Source organism: Garra rufa, chromosome 5 (genome assembly GCF_049309525.1).
Source record: "Garra rufa chromosome 5, GarRuf1.0, whole genome shotgun sequence".
NCBI lineage: Eukaryota > Metazoa > Chordata > Actinopteri > Cypriniformes > Cyprinidae > Garra > Garra rufa.
The window spans coordinates 26046659-26067972 of NC_133365.1; the positions used below are offsets into that span (position 1 = coordinate 26046659).

Here is a 21314-nt window from a genome sequence, read left to right on the forward strand (position 1 = left end):
TTTGTATTTTTTTACTGAAGACTAGGACTGGATAAAATATACATACCTCTTTAGGTCATATTCTATCACATTCTGTTTATTGTTACAAATGGATATGGTCAGCACACAACTATTTTGCAATTCTAACAAATCATACATCATCGAATGCATAAGATGAATGTATAACCTGGCACTTTTGCTTACACAAAAGAGAAAAAGAAAACAAGCATTGATGACATTTCATTGTATAGCAGTCTAGTACTGTAAAACCATGCTAATAAAATAGAGTATAGTACTGTAAAATCAGGCTAATAAAAATAAAGAGTATAGTAATATCTAAACAAATACAAAAAACACCATTGTTCAGCTAAATAAATGATAGATAAAATGTAAATCAATAAATGAAAAGGCGCTACAAAGAATTCAACAAAAAGTGTTGCAATGTTTATCTTACTGTTGTTTTTGGTTTTTTTCTCACTTTTCTTTTTCTTCTTTCCACCAAAACAACCATTTCCAGTATTCTAAGTAACAAGTATTTGGACTGTTATTTAACAGAGCAGGATTTTTACTGCATCTAAATTTACTTTGTGACTCAGAAAACATCTCATGCTAACCTTATGTATAATGTTGTTACAGGAGAAAAAAAAAAAAAATTAATATATATATATATATATATATATATATTAGTATGCTGGTCCTTTTTATTAGGGTTTGAAGCTGATTAAGCGTCCTCAACTTCTTTTCCTATGAAGTCATTTAATGCTCAAGCCCAAACAAAAAGAACTGGACACAAGATGGATACAAAAGGGCCAGTTCTACAGTGAATCTAAGCACTGGTCAGTCGAGATGTTTTTTCAATTCTGACTTTTTTTCTAGGTGAAATTTTAAATATTGTAGCCTCATGCACATGCTGTATCCACACGCTTGTCTATAGGAACTAACAGCACAATGATTCATTTCTAAGAGCTGGATGATTTACACAGCTTCTCTATTATTCAACTAGTCAGATTAGTATGATAAAAACAGACTGGTGACTTTAAATATAGCGATTTATATATTTATACTATACTTATACTGCTTATTACAAATGTGTTTAAGCCCCTATTAATGCGCTCAAAGATGCAGTTAGCATACTAACGACATTCCACATTTAACAGGACGAAACTCCTGCCACATGTACTGTATATGCATATGAAGGCCAAAGCTTCAGGTCATAAAATATGCCTTAATGTAATATTTATGTATTACATACATTACTAAATGTATAGTTATAAATATAATGTGTACTATACACATTACTATACATAGTATTATATAAATATGAATTATAATAAACATATATTGTGTTTTAAATGCTGAGTTTTATCAAAATAGTGCAACTATCGGTGTGGAAGTCTGCTACTTCCACATCTTTAAATTGTTATTTCTCTAAATAAATCAATATATAAATATAATGTTATTTTCATAATTTTGTATTATTATTTATATCATATCATATATTTAAATAGTTTGGCTTCCGCAGCCGATATAATAATAAGAATAGTAATATCATCATTTATTATTATGAAAAATTCAAATGCTTTATAAGCCAGTGAGGTCGACAATGGCTTTAATAAATATGGTGTCATCTCTCAGATATGAGCTTTTGCCTGCCAGCTTGGCGAGGGGGCAGAAGAGAGGACAACCACTGGCTATGTTCATCTCACTGATGGGTCTCTGGAAGGATGTGGAGCTCACGTCAGGCCTGAAGGCATCAATGATGTGCTCTCTGTTGTTCTGGTCTAACAGCATCAATGTCACCTAGAAGGAAAGAACAGGAGAGTGACACGAAATTACAACTGATGTTCTGGTTAAACTGGACATTAGACGAGAGATTTATATAAAATGTATTCATATTTTACATTATGTTGCTGCCTTATGTTAAACTGCTTTAAATTACTTATCTTCACCATAATTACAAAGTAAAAAACAGTTTTTAACATCTTTGCAAATGTATTAAACAATTTTTTTACATGATTTCATTGCATAAGTATTCATTATCATTCATTATCTGGGACTGCTGAAATTTAGATATTACTACACTTTGAGTGAAGTTAACCTGTGGCAAATTTAATTCAGTGGGTTTGATTTGGAAAAGCACACGTCTTAATACCTGAAAATGTATATCAGAGCAAACACCAAGTCCTGAGTTAAGAAAAAAAAACTGCATGGTCAACTGCAGGTCAGAGACAGGATTGCATCAAGCCACACATCTGGGAAAGAGTTCAGAAAAAAATCTGCTCTATGAAGAAGGCAAACTCACTTCAACACTCTTTATGGTAGTGTGGCAAGACTCAGTCCTCTCCTTGGTGAAAACACAAGAAAACACTTGGAATTTGCCAAAAAAAAAAAAAAAAAAAAGCATCTAAAGGACCCTCAGACTATGAGAAACAAGATTCTCTAAATTTATGAAGTGACAATTCTGTTTTTGCTTTGTCATTATGGTGCATGGAGTGTAGATTGATGTGGGAAAAAAAGTAATTTAAAATAGTTTAACATAAGGCACCAACAAAAAATGTGAAACAAAAAGAAGGGGTATAAATACTTTCACAAAACACTTTGTTTACATGATAAAAGTGATCCTAAAGTTAAGATAAACCACTAGTTCCCTTCCGAAGGGAACGAGACACTGCGTCCTCTAGAGGGCGCTTTTGGGGAACGCTGCAGCGTGCCTCGAGTCTGAAGAATGCATAGAAAAACTACATGAAATGGCCGGCGCCAGCGTATGACGTCACCGCGGCGCGTCAGTCGCTGCCGTTGCGTCACTACCGGGCGACCATAACATAAAGAGGCGCCCGTGCAACACATCTTCGCTGTCTTCAGCTTTCCCGGTTTGGATGTGCATGGGAAGAAACGGTAAGAATCCTTTCTTTGAACTACTATCATGGCAAGCACTAGCAAGTCGTTTAAACGGTGTGTTCATCCGTGTCCGCGTTATTTGACACCTGATGACACACATGATCTTTGCGATATTCTGTTTGGGCTAAGAGCACACACGTGATGTCCTTGAGGGGGCATTGTGTATACATTATGAGCGCTTCTCTATGAAGAAGCTCCGGTCTCGTCTGTCTCTCTTTCTGAGGAAAGATGAGCGTCCACTTGCCCCTCGCGGTTCGGGTCCTGCCGTTGCCGAGGCACGGAGGAAACTGAGCTCGTGGGGCTCGCAAGTGGAACTGGCTGACGATCTTGAGAGGGGTCTCTCTCTCTCGCCAGCCGGAGACGACGACAGGCTCCTAGCTGATGATGGTGCGTTATCGCTGACGTCATCAGATCCAGGAGCAAGTGCTCTTTTGGGTTCCACCCAAGAAGAGCAGGAAATGCTAGAGATGGATGAAGACGCTGAGGCTGAATCCTCTCTACCTTCCTGCCCTGCATACGAAGAGCTGCCAGAGGTTATGGACCGCACCACGACCAGGCTTGTCCTGCTGTGGAAGCGGGCTAGAAAGATAGCGCCGCGGGGTCGCCTTGACGAGCGATATCTTTTCAGGCCATAACCATCCAGCTCTGGTGAGTCTCCCATTCCTTCCCGATCTTCATACTGAAATCGAGAGGGTCTGGAAAAAGCCGTACGCGGCGCGCATTCATAGTTCGTCCATTGCGAACTATGCTAGTATCGAGGGTTTGCGCGACCACGGCTATGAGAGGACGCCCCTTGTGGAAGAGATGCTATCTCTCCACAGGGCGGGCTTTCTCTCTCAAGACTCCCTCTCTGCCTTCTCCGGCCCTGCTGAACGGCAGAGCGTATGCAGCAGCAGGTCAGGCGGTGGGTGCACTGCACACCATGGCAGTGCTCCAAGCCTACCCAGCCGATCTGCTGAAAAATCCTTTATCCCTCGAAGGTCCAGGTCTCAGCCCGAACACCACAGGGGTCCTGCTCCGCCTCCTTCTGAGGAACGGAGGTAGGTGCAGAAGGCTAGTGTTGCATCCCGCGCTCCTCCCCCGCCTGCGAGCAGGTCTAGGAGGCGACGCGGATCGAGAGGTGACAGACAGGATTTCAGGGAAGTCATCCAAGCGAGACAAAATTCTCGCAGGGGTCAGAGTAATACCTCTCCTTCCCTCGGTCCAGTCGGGTCGCCATTTTAATTCCCCTGTCTCCATTTAAGCTTCCTGCACTCCCCGGACCCATGATGTCCTTTGGGGGTTCTACCTGTATAGAACCCTAATTTTCGGATGGTCTGGAATCAGGCGGTCTCTGAAAAAAAAAAAAAAAACCCGCCTCTTTCTATGAAACAGGATGCTTTTAAATGGGTGAGTATGATCCATTTTTTACGTGAAGGAACTTCATACTGTCTCAGACCTGTGTATGTTTTTCTCTATTCACAGAAGAAATACGACGAGTCTACGGCAGACGCCCCCTCTGATCCTATGGATTAAGGTTACGGCAGTGTTTGCCCTCTCCACTCCACAGGCTGTGCGGTAAACCAACCCTTACAGCATATATTACACATAGGACCTCTGTCCTCTTCAAGGTAAGCTCCCTAAGTTTTTCTTAGGTTTGCCCTTGGTATGTTTATGCTGTCCTTTGCAGGCCTAGTGTAGACTTATGTCCTGTTGAGACAGGAGCATAACTCCCTAGTTACGCCCCCCTTATGGCTGGATAGGCGTGTTGCCTGCAGGGTTTGGGTTGCGTGTTGTGTTTTTCCCTCAGAAAAGGAATGTGGAAACATCTCAACGGAGCACCCCTCCCTTCCGGTTGTATGGTGGTGTCCGTCTACACAACACTCGTTCCAGCACAATCGGGCTTCCCCCTTCAGTGGTTAAACGAGCAAAAGGAAATTTTTCCTTTCTCCCTAGGTAAGCATCTTAAGATATTTATATTTAAGATTGCACTAGTATGTTTAACTCTGTTGCAGACGGCCTGCGTGCGAGGATCCGCTTCGTGTCCTCTCCTAAATACGGTTTCTATGGAAACTGAGTGTCTACACCTGTTGAGACAGGTGTTCACTTACATAGGAGTACCAGCAGTCCGGAGCGCTCGCTGCGGACTCGGAGCAGGTTTGGTTGCTCCCTTTTCTGCGGAAAAGGTTTTTTATTTGAGCACCACCTGGTGACACGCTTTCCAGCTGGGGTCTTGATTCTCGGTGTGCGCTCCCCTTTCTGAGGAAAGGGTTTTTTATCTGAGCGCTACTTTGAGACTCTCTTCAAGTCGCCTCATTCTAAGCCTGAGGGCTGAAGCAGCACTTGATGTAGGATCTACACCCAGGCTGTCGAATGTCTCCCCTACAGAGGGTTTGAGCATCCTTCGGTGTTTAACACCTTAGAAAGCCGTCACTTTAGGATCGATTCTCGCTCCCCAGGCCTAGTTCCACTTCCCTTTCTGAGGAAAGGTTTACGAAGTGTCTGAACTAGGAAGCTGCCCTTATTCATTTCGGAGCTTCCCAGAAACTTTCAAGGCAAACAGTGCTCCCCTTTCTGAGGAATGGGTTTGTTAAGGTTAAGAGCTCACGTTCCTCCCTGTGCGCAGGATTGCTGGAACGGACCCGAGCTCCCCTAATCCAGGGTTTCCTTCAGAGCAACTTCCCAGGACTGAGTGCTCCCCCTTCTGAGGAATGGGTTTGTTAAGGTTAAGAGCTCACGTTCCTCCCTGTGCGCAGGATTGCTGGAACGGACCTGAGCTCCCCTAATTCAGGGTTTCCTTCAGAGCAACTTCCCAGGACTGAATGCTTCCTCCCTCCTGAGGGTAGGAATCTACCAGGGACAGACCTTTGAGAGTTATGGACCTGCTACAAGGATGTTGGCGTGCCCCCTTTCCAGGGTTCACTTATAAGAGCACCACTCCTTGGTGGCCAAGTTCTCCTCCCTGTTTCCCAGGGTAGGAGCTTGACCGTCATGCTTCAGGTTTCTACTCTCCAGCCTTTATTCTGGATGTATGCTCCCCTCTATGAAGGGTAACAGTGAGAGCATTCGCTCCTGTTCGGTTGTGCAGCTCCCCTTCTGGGAAGGGTCTTCTATGAGCGCCAACCCACCTTCGTAAGATTGCCAGACCTTCATACAGGTCGCGTGGACCGGGCTGTGCACGCTTCCCCTTTTCATTAAGGGTTCCCTAAAAGACAGCAGTGCCCCCTTCTGGAGAAGCGATCCTCCCTGTGGATCAGGGTCAGGATTTTTGTCCTCTACTGTCGTCCACTATTGCAGGATGGTCTCAGCTCCATGTTCTTCTCTGTTGACAGATAGCTTGCGAGCTTCTGTCCAGGGGAGGGTTAGTGTGGCAATCCCCTCACCTTCAGGGTTATTCCCTTTCCGTCTCTTCAGACGGCATGGAGCTGATAGTGAAACCCTCTGGGAAAACACTCTCCTTAAATCCGATCATGTCGGTAAGTGTCCCACGCTATGCCTGGGCGTCTTCCAGTTAAAACCACAAGTGTGGTAAGTGCACACACACCTGGGGCACTTCTATAAAATCCACGTGTTGGTAGGTTCCCACCAAGTTTGGGTTCCTCTTTTAAATCCCTTTTTGGTATGGGTCACACGTTTTGCCTTGTTCCCATCTATTGGAGTCGGCTCACAACCCCGGTTCCCTGGGTTCGACTCCTTTGATATCTTAGCTGATGTCTGCTGACCATCCACTATTAGGGCGCGCCACTACTAGTGGCCCTTTGAACGGACCCAGGACAGGTTTCTGCCCTCATATGGGAGCCAGTTCCTGAGGGAACTAGGCCCTATGTTGCGGTAGTTTCTGGTTCTGACAAGTCTAAGTTTCCATCGAAGCTTAGCCGTTTCCCTCAGAAGGAATTACTATAATTCCAAGCCTGAGCTGTGCCCTGGGTTCTACCCAGTCTGGTAAGTGGGTAACAGGTCAGGCCTCTGGCCGGGAGGGGTAACGTTTTGACAGCCGTCACCACGTCCTAGTAGGGGCAATTCCTCTCAGAATTGTTGCTTAGTGCTCGCTGGCTTAGCATGCACTCCCCTCAGCATGGCAGTGTTGGTATACCGTTCCCCAAAAGCGCCCTCTAGAGGACGCAGTGAGAGTTCCCTTCGGAAGGGAACGTCTCAGGTTACGTATGTAACCCTAGTTCCCTGAGAATAGGGAACGAGACACTGCGTCCTCTAGGCTTCTTCGCCATGCTTCGGACGATAAAGCTTCAGACTTTGAAGATGTATTGTGTTGCACGGGCGCCTCTTTATGTTATGGTCGCCCGGTAGTGACGCAACGTCAGCGACTGACGCGCCGCGGTGACGTCATACGCTGGCGCCGGTCATTTCATGTAGTTTTTCTATGCATTCTTCAGACTCGAGGCACGCTGCAGCGTTCCCCAAAAGCGCCCTCTAGAGGACGCAGTGTCTCGTTCCCTATTCTCAGGGAACTAGGGTTACATACGTAACCTGAGACGTTTTCATCTTTTCAACAAAGTTTTTTTGTATAATTTTTTTTTCCACAGAGCTGAGTGTCATATGGTGCTTACTTGATTTTATGGTAAAAGTTTTCTTAGTAGCTAAGATATATTTTAACCAAGAACAATGCACTGTGGTTTCAAATAGCATTAGCAGCACAGCAAAAATAGACCACTTCCTTTTAAACCTGTTGAAATGGGCGCCAAAAAAAATACGCACTGCTTACGCTCTGCTTATGCATGCTGTGGGAAACAGGCCTAACACAGGCCTAAAATAATTGTAAATTAAGCATAATTACAATTAACCATAAAACAAACCCTACCCATAGTATTAACCCTATAGGAAGTACATGTAGTTACATTAATTACATGGAGTAAATATTATTACTGCTTATTTGCCTACACTAGCAGCATCACCTTAAAATAGGGTAACCAGATAAGCCAGCTTATAAACTTCAGGTGAAACATCATTCTTGATAATCGATAACTTCATAGACAACCTTCATAGCCATGAACACCTTTTAAACACTTATAATATTTCAAAGCCTTTATTATTTCTCAACTCTTCAGCTGTGCTGTACATTCACCTGAAAGATTCACTTTTCATTCATGAAGATGACATAAAAAGGATGCCAAAAATGTGTCTTCTGGTAGAAATCAAAGACTTTCAAGATGAAAATAACATGATATTGCCATTATAACCAGTAGATGGCTTCACTCATTGGCTCAGTTGTTATTTCAGGTCCCTGTCTTTTTTACCCACTTTGTTTTTGGATTTCTTAAAAAAAAATACTATTGTAGAAATTTGTAGTACTTTTACTGTACTGAAGTATAAAGTATTGCAAATGAAGGATGTCACAAAGTCCTGCATCATTTTAAAAAAAAACCCTTTAAATACCTAAAAATAAATAACCCTTATAGGTTGTTGGTGTCTGCGGTTATTTATTCAAATACTTAACTAGTTAACTACAAATTTAAAAAAAGTTCATTTTTAATGCTATAACAATTAAATACTACAAAAACTACATTTTTAAAGTTTTATCTTTAGCTCCTAATTAGACTTGTTGCTGCTTAAGATTTGTTACTCTGAATCAGTAAATGCACAGATCTATTCTGCCATCAGCTTGTCAGATGTTTTTTTTCATCCGTCGCTACAGTTATTTCTGTCGATCATAGCAATGACTCTCGGAACAATTTAGCAAATTTTCTCGCATAATTATTTACACTCGCATTTGTCATTACTGAAACGGTGTATGTGGACATTTGGTCCTCTCATACAAACAATTTTCTTCAGATTGTGAATGGATTACAAAATCTGGGTCCTTATTGCACAGCTGAGTTTGACAGTTGACCAGAAATGACTGAGCTGGCTTATCTAAACCCAGGAAGTAACTGTGCATATAGTACATTGTACAAGTAATATTCAGTGCAATATCTTTATATAAACTGTACAGTACAACAGAATAGCCACAACATTTAGCCCCTGCTATAAAAGTTTGCACCCAAACAACACAAGTTGTATTGTAAAGCTTTAGTTGGTATCACATTCCTAAATAAAGATGGAAAGGAAAGAGTAAGTAAAAGTCCAGCAGAGAAAGTTAAATAATATCAGATCATTTACCTTCTGGCTAAAGGGCCACTTCAGCAGTGCATCATATTTGCCCCTCATAACCACAAAGAACAGAGACAAGTGAGTGCCACGACCTGTGCCATCACCATTCAGGTAGAGTCTCAAGCACATCTTATACCCATATTTACTGGAGTAGAACGCTAGAAGAAAAATAGTAAAACCAGGGTCAAAATTTAAATTGGACTCGGGGAAAAAAATATTACCAAAGGTGAATAAAATTTTAATGTTACTAAAATCAGCTTTGAACACTAAATTAATTCTAAATTAATTCTCTTAATGTGTAGAAATCATTCCCAAAAATGTAAAACTGCCTCTCAAATTGAGAACTAGTTTTTATTAACAGATTTAACTTAACTTGACATAAAGGACAAATAACATGTTTTTTTGCATGGTTAAAAATATAATCAAATATAAAAAATAATGATATCAATTATACAAAGCTTAATTTATATGGTTTATATTTAATTTATATAATTGTGTCACCTCAAGTTATCAAGCGTGTGTGTGTGTGTGTTTATACAAACACACTGAAAAGTTGGGGTGTGTAATATGCTCAAAAATCTCCAATTAAAACAATAATATTGTAAAATATTACACAAGACCCTTCCGAAATTATTCTAAAATGTTGATTTTGGGCTTATTAATTATCAATGTTAAAACAGCGCTGTACTGCTTAATATATCTGTGGAAATTGTGATGCATCATTTTCCACATTTTCTGATGAATAAAAAGTAAAAAAGCATTTTTTTTTTTTAAATATGAAGTGCATGTAATATTTCAGATCACAGTAAGCAGGATGTTTTTCATTAAATGTCAGATTTGCTAGAGAGACCACTGGTCTCTTAAATGACACTACGAAAGTGAGAGTAAGAAGTTCTGGAAACAGAGGGAAGATCCAAATGTCAAAAAATGAAAATGAATGTAGGAATGTAGGTCTGCTATATTACCAATCTTCACATACAGTAAGCTTGAAAAATTTCCAAGTCAGGGCAATGTACCACAAAGGGTCAAGGCCCTCAGAATGAAACCACACAAGTTGTAATTTCCAAGTCAGGGCATTGTAACACAAAGGTTCATCATACTTTGCATTTTGTAAATTTGTCTGGTTTCATTCTGAGGGCCGTCAGAATGAAACCAGACAAATTTACAAAATGCAAAGTATGATTAACTTGTATTAAACCTGGAACATTCCCAGGACACACGTCAAGTTCAACAATCAGCATCTTAAGACAGTGTTGAAAATAATCTTATAATGATATTCTTATATTAATTATTCTCATATAATCATCCATTGGTAATAAAAATAAATAATCATTTAGAATAACAGACAGCAATATTAAAATAAAAATAATAAACAGAATTGACTAAATGCAGGAAATGCTGTCAATTGAACTTAACCAGTATTAAACCTGTTCTTTAATCTGATTTTAACCTTACCAGGTGAGAACATAGCAGGTGCCCGGCCCCCCACTGCATCTTGTCTGCGACGAGAGAAGTCTGCTATTTTCCAAATGAAAACTCCATCGTACGTACAAAACTGCAGCTCCCGCAAGGACTGCTCAGATTCTGCTAACTGCAGATCTCGCATGGTTAAAGTCCGTTCCAGTTGTCGTACCTTTAAGAGCCACCAAACACAAATGAGATACATGGTTAAGAAACAGCAACATCACTGTAATAATGTAATAATGATATAACATTTAAAGGATATATCTACACAATCCTTTATTCTGTGTGTTTTGCATTTTACTCTCTGGGCCTCTTCTTTTGACCGAAAAATTTCATGTTTTGAATTTTTTTTTTTTAAATCATAGCTTCATCAGTATGAGATGACAATTGGTAACTTTTGTTGCATTAGCTATGTGCGCACAAAAAAAAAAAAGTCACCGACATGATTCGGATATGGTAAAGGGTCAAAAAAAGAGTCACACTTGGCTCCTTCGTGGTCAAAAATGAATCTCAGAGAATCTTTTGCCTGTGGTCACTCTTTGGCTGGTGCCTCCAGAGATGGTTCCTCCATGGCTGGTGCCTCTAGAGCTTGTCTCCACATGGCTGGTGCCTTCAGAGCCAGTTCCTCCATGGCTGGTGCCTCTAGAGCTTGTCTCCCCACGGCTGGTGCCTCCAGAGTTGGTCCCTCCACGGACCGGCAGGTGCTTCCAGAGCTGGTCCCTCCACGGCTGGTGCCCCAAAAGTTGGTCCCTGCACAGACCGGCTGATACCTTTAGAGCAGTTCCCTTCATTGCTGGTGCCTCCAGAGTTGGTCCCTCCACGGACCGGATGGTGCCTCCAGAGCTCCATGGCTGATGCCCCCAGAGTCGGTCCCTCCACATACCGGCTAGTACCTTTAGAGCTGGTCCCTCCATTGCTGGTGCCTCCAGAGTTGGTCCCTCTACGGACCGGCTGGTGCCTTCAGAGCTGGTCCCTCCACGGCAGGTGCTTCCAGAGCTGGTCCCTCCATGGCGGGTGCCTCTAGAGCTGGTCTCTCCACAGCTGGTGCCTTCAGAGTTAGTCCCTCCATGGCTGGTGCCTCCACACCTGGTCCCTCCATGACCAGCTGTGACACTCCACAGCTGATCCCTCCACGGCTGGTGCCTCCACAGCCAGTCCCTCCATGGCTGGTGACTCCAGAGCTGGTTCCCCCACAGCTGGTGCCTCCAGAGCCGGTCCTCCCACAGCTAGTGCCTCCAGAGCTGGTTCCTCCACAGCTGGTGCCTCCAGAGCCGGTCCTCCCACAGCTAGTGCCTCCCGAGCTGGTTCCTCCACAGACCAGCTTGTGCCTCTAGTGATGGTACCTCCATGGATCGGCTGGTGCCTCCAGAGTTGGTTTCTCCACAGCTGGTGCCTCTAGAGCTGGTCCTCCCACAGCTGGTGCCTCCAGAGGTTGTTCCTTCCACGGACCAGCTTGTGCCTCTAGTGATGGTCCCTCCATGGAACAGCTGGTGCACAAGCCGGTACCCTCCATGGCTGGTGACTCCAGAGCTGGTTCCACCACAGCTGGTGCCTCCAGAGGTTGTTCCTTCCACAGACCAGCTTGTGCCTCTAGTGATGGTCCCTCCATGGAACGGCTGGAGCCTCCAAACCCGGTCCCTCCATGGCTGGTGCCTCCAGAGCTGCTCCCTCCACGCCTTATCCCTCTATGACCAATCACTCAGAAAAAAAAGATGTTTTGGCAAAAGGATGTTAAAACCGACAGTTTTTGCAAAAAAAAGTTTTTGCGAAATTCCAGTGTGCAAAAGACATTGAATCTGTTGCATGTGCAGCAATGCATGAAATAATTACAGTTTGTGTGTAAATAGTTGCAATTACATTTATTTATTGTTATTTAGATTCTTTTTTTTTCTAATAGCCATTTCTGATATCTGAATAACAAACATGCTTCCCATTCTTCCTTTTCTAACAAAATATTAATGTCTAATTGTAATCATAATGCAAAACCTGATACTTATCTAACCAAACAATATCTAAACCTTGATAAAAGTAGTCCTTTAGGATGTCTAAATATATTTTTAAATGCAAAGCCTAATAAAATGAAGTAACGCCTCTGTGAATCAAAAAGCCTCTGTGTATATGTATGTATTCTTACATGGAAAATGCAAAACTGTTTCTCGCCCAAACGTAAAGCACCAACATTTTTGATAAGTGTGCAAAAATTGTACCTTTATGGGCTTGCAACTGGGGCAGTACACTTAAAGCAACATCTTTGTACCTTATTTACCTGTAAAAGGTTCATAGTAGTATCTTAAAGATACATATTACTAATCTACGGTTCTAATATGCACATTTATTTCAACAGGAAATTTAAATATTTAAGATTTATTTTAAAAACAAGGCATTTAAAAATGAGATTTTCAGTGAATGATTTAAATTTCAGTCAGTTACTCACACAAACATATCACATAGTTTGACACCGGATATTGCTTTTTATAATTTTTGGAGATCTGCCCCCTTTCACTTTTATTATATTGAAAAACTCTTCAGAATTTTTTCTTTGTGCTCCACGAAAAAAAAAAAAACTACATGGGGGAGAGTAAACAATGACAGACAAATTTGTGTAAACTATCCCCCTGAGGTAAAATGTTCCATGTGCATGTCAGAAAACAAAAGCGGTCAATACGTCATGTGTTACCTGCAAGGTGAGAACCTCGCATCATGCTCTGACACACAGCAAAGCTTTAAAACCATCTCTGCTGTCCGGAAAAAAAAGAAAAACTATAAATCCAACTTAGCGAGTATTTTATCTGAACTATTTAAGTTCAGAATTCCCTGCAAAGTGTGCGAAGTACCTTGTTTGACAAGTTCTCTATCTTTTCCTGGTCTAGCCGATGTTGACGAGTTAGCGCTTCCAGGGTAAGGGCAGAGCGTTCCACCTCCCTGTTCAACACACACACTATGTTCTCCAATGCTGTGACTTTCTGCTGTACACCAGGACTGCCTCCTCTTCCTGCATTATGAGCAGCAGCATGAGCCCCCGCTGGAGGTGCGTCTTCAGGTCCGCGATACAATCCCAGTCCGGAATCTTCCTGCCACTCTCCACCCCCCTCTGCCCTCAGGCGCACAGACGACAGCACAGACAGCATGAGACGCAAATGTTCCATCACGCTGGTCTGCTCATGCTCCTGCTGCTTACCATTGTCAACCTTTGCAAAAAGAAATATTTTTATTAATACTGCTGCTGCCTAATCTCATTAATACTGTTACTCCTGACAATGCAACTGCAACTCCTTATTCTGCTTTTTCCCCTGACACTTCATTTTAAATTAATGTGATCTTAATAGTACAAAATAGAGGCATGAAATCATGATATTCATCCAGTTCTTTACCTCATTTAGGTTTTTTTTTTTTTTTGGTCTGTAAATTTCCCTCAATGACTCACCAACCTTTGCAACTAGACATATTACAGTACTGCATTCATTTAATACCTAGCTATGTCATTAAGTTTGAGACTTCTCTAACCCACACTTCAGACTATTTATATAGTTTGGTTCTTTTTTTTAAACAAATGTGGGAAAATAGTGCAAACTGAAAGACTCAAATAGATGCCGTAGTTCTAAGTGTTAAGGCAAAATTATTTAAATGCTTTTGAAAGACATTAAGCATTTTAGAACAGCTAACAGAAGGTAACAAAATACCACAAATGAAATAAAATACATTCTGCCAGCCAATTGTAACATTAAATTCTCAAGAAGCTAATTTACCAAGCAACTCAAGTGCCTTGCATTTTTCTGCTTTGCAAATAGGCAGTACATCTACTTTGAACAACAATTTCTTGCACAGCCTCCATTGTTTATGTCTATTCTGAACTACATTCATGAGAAACAAATACACACCACTGCTCTGCAGCCAATCTCACTAAACTGGCATGCCGACTTGGACTTTGCACAAGATTTGATGTGCTCTGGAAACTGCAAAAATAGGGGGAAAGTCAGAAAAAAAAAAATCAACACATGATTGTGACAAGACAACACATGATATGATGAATTGTGTGAATAAAAAACATGTTTTAGAGGCCAATATATTCAAAAAGGTTTCAATTCTTACTAAAAACACTTATGTCAAACAGAATTAATAAATGGCTGACAAACTAGACCAACCTTCTCTCTGGGGATTTTCTTTTTACCACAGTCTTTGCATTGCATTGGAAATTTCTGACATATTTCATCATGGGCCTGTGACAGAAAAATGTATTGTAGGAGGGAGAATTAGCAAAGATATGATATGATATCGACAACAAACTATTTTGCGAACCCTTTGTAATTCAACCCCTGTGTATTTTATTTAATTGATCATCATTCATCATTTACTTTATAAGGTAATAGTAAAATGTTTAAAATTACAAATTTCTAGATATACCAAAGTAACTAGGCATTTAAGGCTTAACCGCCTGTGTTTACGTGAATACTCACTAAGATAGATATTTATAAATAATTCTGTATTATTTAAAAATAATTCTGTATTTGACCATTTAAGCGCAATATGCCACTAAAGAGAACTGAAATTTGGATTGCCTGCTGTCTGAGAGGTGGCTTTCTGTGCGTGTGCTTCAGCTGTGTGTCAGCACAATTAAGGCACTGAGAATTTTTTTAACACCATGCACGTGCATGTTCTTTTTATGAAAACTGAAACCGAAACATAATAATGTGTATATTTTTTTAAATACAGTCTATAATAAGAGTACTTTATTTACAAAAAAAACAGTACATTCATATGTATGATATGTAGGTATATTTAATAACATTTTTAAAAATCAATTCTTTTATTTTTACGCATCAGTGCAGAATTGTTCACATCAACATCGCAATGCATTATGTTGTGATTATATTCCACAGCTTTAATTGACACAGCAAACATTGAAAGTATGCTTACCTTAATTTCTTTAAAGTTGAATGTGACCTTACAATATTTGCAGTTCAGGGTTCTGGCCTCGCATTCCCGTTCATTGTGGCGGTCTTTCTCACTGACCAAAATGAGTGCTTGACATGCTTCACATTTTATACGTTCAAAGTCACAACGACCTTCATGCTGACCCTTATGAAGAAAAGAAGTACTAGTAAATGTCTAGCTTAAAAGCTATGTCGAATGGAAAAATATCACCAGTTAGTATATTGTGTTTGAGTCAACTCTTAAATTGTGTCCCATTCACAATTATCTTAAGAATGTGAATAGCCTTTTATAGCTTTCATTCATCCCCATGAGATGAATATGAATTTCCTGATTTTAAGTTAATACATGGTCACAAGACCATTTTATTATTTTGTTTTACATGAACATTTATGTAACAGCTCTAGGTATAGGGAATCAATATAAAGTTTTATAGTTTATGGTTCACTACCTCTTTATATTTTTAGTTCTCATTCTCAATCGTTCCACTGGTGTGCCTTTGTGTAAATGTCCTGTCTAGTCATGCAAACACTATATATGACAACGCTAGATTTAAGGCCAATTCACACTGCAATGACAGAAAACCAATTACAGTACATCCCTTCTCAGACAATCCAAGGTCCAACAAACATGATTAACCTGTTCAATCGGTGAAAATAAGCGTAACACAGTGATTAGACAAAACTTAACACACATGCCTGTTTTGATTTGTCTGTCAGTGCTGTGTGAATAGAAAGGGTGTGGGAAATTATATAATGGCAGTTACATCCTTTACTCAGAAAAAGCAAAGATTAACATCAAGTTGATTTATAAAAAAAAAATATTTTAAAAACATGAGACTTTAAGGGAATTTCTTACTTCATTTAGTAATTTTAGCCACCAGATGAATCAACACTGACTCAGAGACATGGTTAATGTGTCAGAACAATGGTAGCCTTAGCAAAGGTTAGGGTTACTTAATCACTAAACAAGTCACAAGGGAAGAATTCGGTCATGCTGGTACTTTTTTTTTAAAAACAAGACAAAGTTAAACTTGAAAAGGTTTCAGGTTTTCAGAAACCAGACTTGATAGTCAGAATAGAAACTTGGCAAGAGTTTTGTCAGCAATCAAAATTTCTAGGTTCACAGGTTTTAAATAACTTTAAGCATTACTCTCATTTTACACAGTCATATACTATAACACTATACAACCCGCAGCTGTCTGACTCAATAAATCTAGCCATTCAGTGTACGGCAAAACCGGTACTTTCCAGGCAGCCTTGGGACTTTCCGCCCAACCCCCATCTTTAGTGCTGACTTTCATTCTCCCTAATGTAGGCGGATGTTATTTTTTAAACTGACAGTATAGAGATAAAGCGCATTTAGGCCACAACTGCTGGGTTAGACTTAAATATGCTTAAAGAAAATGTTATCATAAGAGCTGGCATTAAGAAACGTTAAACATTTTAAGACGGATATGCCAAGCCAGGTGAACAATATCCTTACCTCATACTCTTTCAGTGTTCCAGACCAACTACACCCATCATTTCGGCATTCGGCAGGCAAGCTATCAATTTCTCTTCGTGCTGCATTATCAGGAAATGCCTATGGGGGAGAGTCAAAGACCATGGAATTTTCTTCATTAATGAATACCTTTTGAAACTATTTCTGATACTGCTAAACATTACACCAGTGCATGTACATTTGCCAAGAATGTACACACTGAATAGGAGTTACAAGGAAACTAAAACAATGATAGATTTACAAGATTAGGTTAAGTCAAGTCACCTTTATTTATAGGGCTTTAATTCATACAGATAGTTTTAAACCAGCTACACAATAATAAACAAGATAACAGAATCAACTACAGCACTTACCACTGCAATATTGAGTATAGATGTTGTCTCTTCAAATATACCCTCAGCACGACAAGCTTCGCAGGGTATTGGCCCTGAGCTAATAAAGAGGAAAGAATTTGTAATCTTAGTGCAGTCTTTAAAGGAGAGTATGGCAAAGGCAGATTCAAACTATAAGCTTACTATAAACACCTGGGAAAACATTAATATACAGCCTTCTCTTACCTGAGGGCTATTTAATAAGTCTACTCAAAGAAAGTGTTTAAGCTAGATTTGTAACAAGAAAGTAGAGCTTTGATAATGGAAAGACTGAAGTGAAAGCAGCGTGTGCGCAATAATGCATAAAAGCGAAACATAAGGAAGGATAAATGTTCTGCAAAAAATGTTAGGAAAAGTTAGGGAGAACAATTTGCCCACATTACTAAACTACAATACACTAAATTGTATCTTCTCATTTTAGACTACATCCTATACTGGCTGACATATTATAAAAACCTTCAAAGGCCATATGCAAACTGACATTTATCTGAGTCACAATTAAATGACGGTTAAAGTTCTTCCATGCTAGTACCCAAGCACTTTTCAAAGTAAAAGCAATAAAATAAATACCAAAATAAATACGAATCCCACTTTTGTAAAGTTTGTGCATTTATGGCCTTTTCCTGCCTTCAAAGTCTGACTACAGATTATAGGCCAATAGGGAAATGAACATATTATCAATTGATGAGGTTGTTGAATGAACACGGATTCTGAAATAACTAGCAAGTGGAGAGGGACTGAACAATGCATGTCAAAAAATAAATAAATTAGGAATTAAAAGTAGGAATGACAGTTTACAGTCTTGCTTTTCTAAAAAAATACATCAATTACAAAACAACAATTAAAAAAAAATTACTTATTTACTTAATTTTTAAGATTCTAGTAGACATTATAGCCCACCTACAAAGCACAATTTAACTTAAAATTAATAAGTTAGTAAAATAATATTCTTTGGCCATTTTTAAGACCCCTTTCTTGAATTCGCCATGTGTTTTCAATGTACAAATAAATGCAGCCTTGTGAGCAAAGGTGAATGTTATAAAGGTATTATAAAGGTATAAAGTCACGCTTTGGACTTTAAACCCTGAACCCTAGCTAACAAGCTTGTGCAGAGCTGTCAGAATATATACAATTTGTGCGTGTATTAGGCATCATAACATTCTGAAGTTTATTTGCTAATGGTTTAAGGCCGTTTTGAGATTTCAGTCAACATACAGTAACCAGCAACAACCACCCCTATTGATATGCGGTTCTAAACAGTCTCTCGCTGTCGGTGCTTGTAATGATTTTAATGTCTTTCTCGGACAGTTTTTTTTTTTTATATATATATATTACTGTACTGCACAACATTAGTTGCATCAATTATTTGTCCTAATAGTATAAAATCACTATAAAGGTGACAAAAATATAGCCAATTGACTGACACCAAGGTAAAGCTCACCAAAGACTGAAAATATCCTAGGACATATCCACAGAGGTAAGTGAAGATAGTATATCCAGATGGAAGGAGAACTCTTTGGGTTAAGAGGCGAAAGAGTGGATCAACATCAAGCAAAAGGAGGGATTTTTTTCCATCTAGCTACAGTGCAGTGGTAGATTAAAGGGACTGGGAATGTCCATGGAGAGGGTGGCAATTAATGCAGAACAAGAGGCAGAGGGTTGCCCTTGGTACCTGGTGAGTTGTTTGAAACAGAACACACAGAAGCGATGTCCACACTGTGCTTGGAAAGGTTTCCTAAGAATCTCTTTGCACTGCTGACACTGATACTTTGGTTCCATGGACACGGACAGCACTTCTCGAGATATCCCAGGTAATGTGGAGTCCAATGAGGATGGTAAAGATGGACGTGCCATTGCCTTCCATTTACCCACAGGGACAGCACTGGTGATCATCTGTAAAAAATGAGCACAAAGTAAGCAAAACAACGACAGACAGTTTTTAACACTGCATTTACTAATAATTTAACTCCCATTATATGACACATTGACATATTAAGTAAAAGAGGATATTCGACAACATAAAAATGTAGGGTTGGATTTGGAAATGGAGTTAGACCAGAATGTGAAACTGCTATTCATTTTTTACTTCATTATTTACTTCAAAATATTAGAAATCCAGCATTATTGTGTGCACGGTAAGACCAGAAAGGTGTATTAAGATAAGTAAACAGAGTCCCTTTAAATTTCATGTTGACTTGAATACATATATGAAGATTGTATGGTTAAAATCAAAGAAGCACAAAGGCTGACATGGGAAAATTCTATATCTTTTGACTCTGTATGTTGCATCAAAAAACGAGCAAAATGATCCATTTTTCCCATATCCTGGTCACTAGGTGGCACTGTGCCAAAACTGTGCAGGTAACCTCAGGTCATGGTTGGCTTAATAAAAAACTATTATTATTATAAGTGTTGCAGAGATATAGCCTCATGTCCATTTTGGCTTGCTTTTGGTCAAATTCATTCACACGTTTTTCCAGGACTGTTTAACTGATCAACTTGAATTCCATAACTTTTTGCCAGCATGGTTTAAAGATGACCTAAGCCAATTTTGGTAAAAAATCAGACTAGGACAAGTTTGAAAAAAGTTTATTTACAATTTTTTATATCAGTAAACCTCAAGAGATGTCAGTAACTTTACTTAGTATAAAATAAATGCATTTTAAATCTATTACCTTTTTAATAGGGTTTATAAGTTAGTACCTAATGCATTAACTAAATGATTTTATCCAACAAGCAATACTGGAAGATGATCAAATAAACCAAATATTGTTATATGATCCAAGCATTCAAAACAGTCTACACTCCTGTGGTGGTTGCACCTGGAATCTAAAAATATTAGATTTTAACTTTTGATCATTGTTTGGAAGCTCTTATTTTACTACACTGCTGAGAATGCAAATTTTGTCTCAAAGCAATCTAAAGTTATGGTATTTTAAAACAAGGTTGCCTCTCCAAAAACCAAATATGATTTACTGAACATCAGAACTACTTACATGTGTAAAACCCACAATAAAACTTAAAAAAAAAAAAACTTTTCATAACATAAAATAAAATACAACTAATACCATCCTGATTGATGATCTTCCAGCATGCTTTCAGTGAGCACTCCTGGTTTTTATATTCTGCTAGTTTTTAACCAAGTTGAACCAAGTAGGAGTCTTTTTTTTTTTTTTTTTCAGAAAATGGAGCACCTTTAGTATTTCAGGAAATTTTGAAGCAATTGTTGAGTTCAGCATATTTTTAAAACCACTATAAAGCCAAGCTTCTAAGCTTTAAAATGATACAAACCCTTTTAAATCTATAAGTCTATTTGTTGAGGTAATGTAACACTGTTTTCAATATAGTCTATATAACATAATTATATAAATATTTAGAAAGCGTTGGCTATATATCTGAAACGGCATACGTTTTTTTACCTATTAAACGGTGCTTTTAGTTAATTAAACCTTAAATTTTATTCATTATGCAGTATTAATGAAACTCATGTGGGAGGCAGGAAGTATTATATCTATGAGGAAGTATGGTCAGTTCTTTTTAAATCGCAACATCAGACTTTTTTAACCTTAAACTGCCAACAACATGATTCAGATTAAGTCATCAAGTCACAATAATTCCGTTTTCCAAAGTCACATCTAACGTTAGGCCTAAACTGTAGGCTGAGTGTTCACCTTGGTGTTGACAAATATGTTGCCGAGATACAGCCAATAAAACGTTCAGCGTTATTAATTGTCAAAACTGACAGATTACGCTAGAGGAAGTTACCAAGTGTGTTTTTAGCTGCTACAAAAGCAAATTTAAAACGATTCATGAAAATCGAACAGAAACTGTGATCGTATCTAGGTGTTTCCTGACTCTCCCTGTGAAAAATGGCAACTGACTCGAGCACAAGCATACTACGCGTACACGGCCCAATCTACTGGCTACGTGTTTCAAATTCGGCACACTACGATCAACGTGAATCTGAAAGCAACCAAAGAGAATATAAAAGTTACTCACCAATTACTCTAAAATACTGTGGGACCGTAGAACAAATCGTCAGTGGTTGTGTCAGTAACTTACGTATGCAGTGTTGCCAGATTGAGC

At 39.4% G+C, this 21314-nt stretch overlaps 1 protein-coding gene across 1 annotated transcript; it reads right to left on the bottom strand.

Moving 5' to 3' along the window:
* Positions 1-55: 55 nt before the first annotated feature.
* Positions 56-21314, bottom strand: traf2b (Tnf receptor-associated factor 2b). Its single transcript, XM_073839562.1, has 11 exons — positions 21228-21314; positions 18901-19121; positions 17211-17289; positions 16840-16938; positions 15340-15501; positions 14568-14642; positions 14304-14378; positions 13260-13613; positions 10417-10594; positions 8971-9119; positions 56-1779 (listed from the first exon to the last, which is right to left on the bottom strand). Exons 2-11 carry the CDS (start codon positions 19119-19121, stop codon positions 1561-1563), a joined length of 1611 nt encoding a protein of 536 aa, XP_073695663.1. The 5' UTR covers positions 21228-21314; the 3' UTR covers positions 56-1560.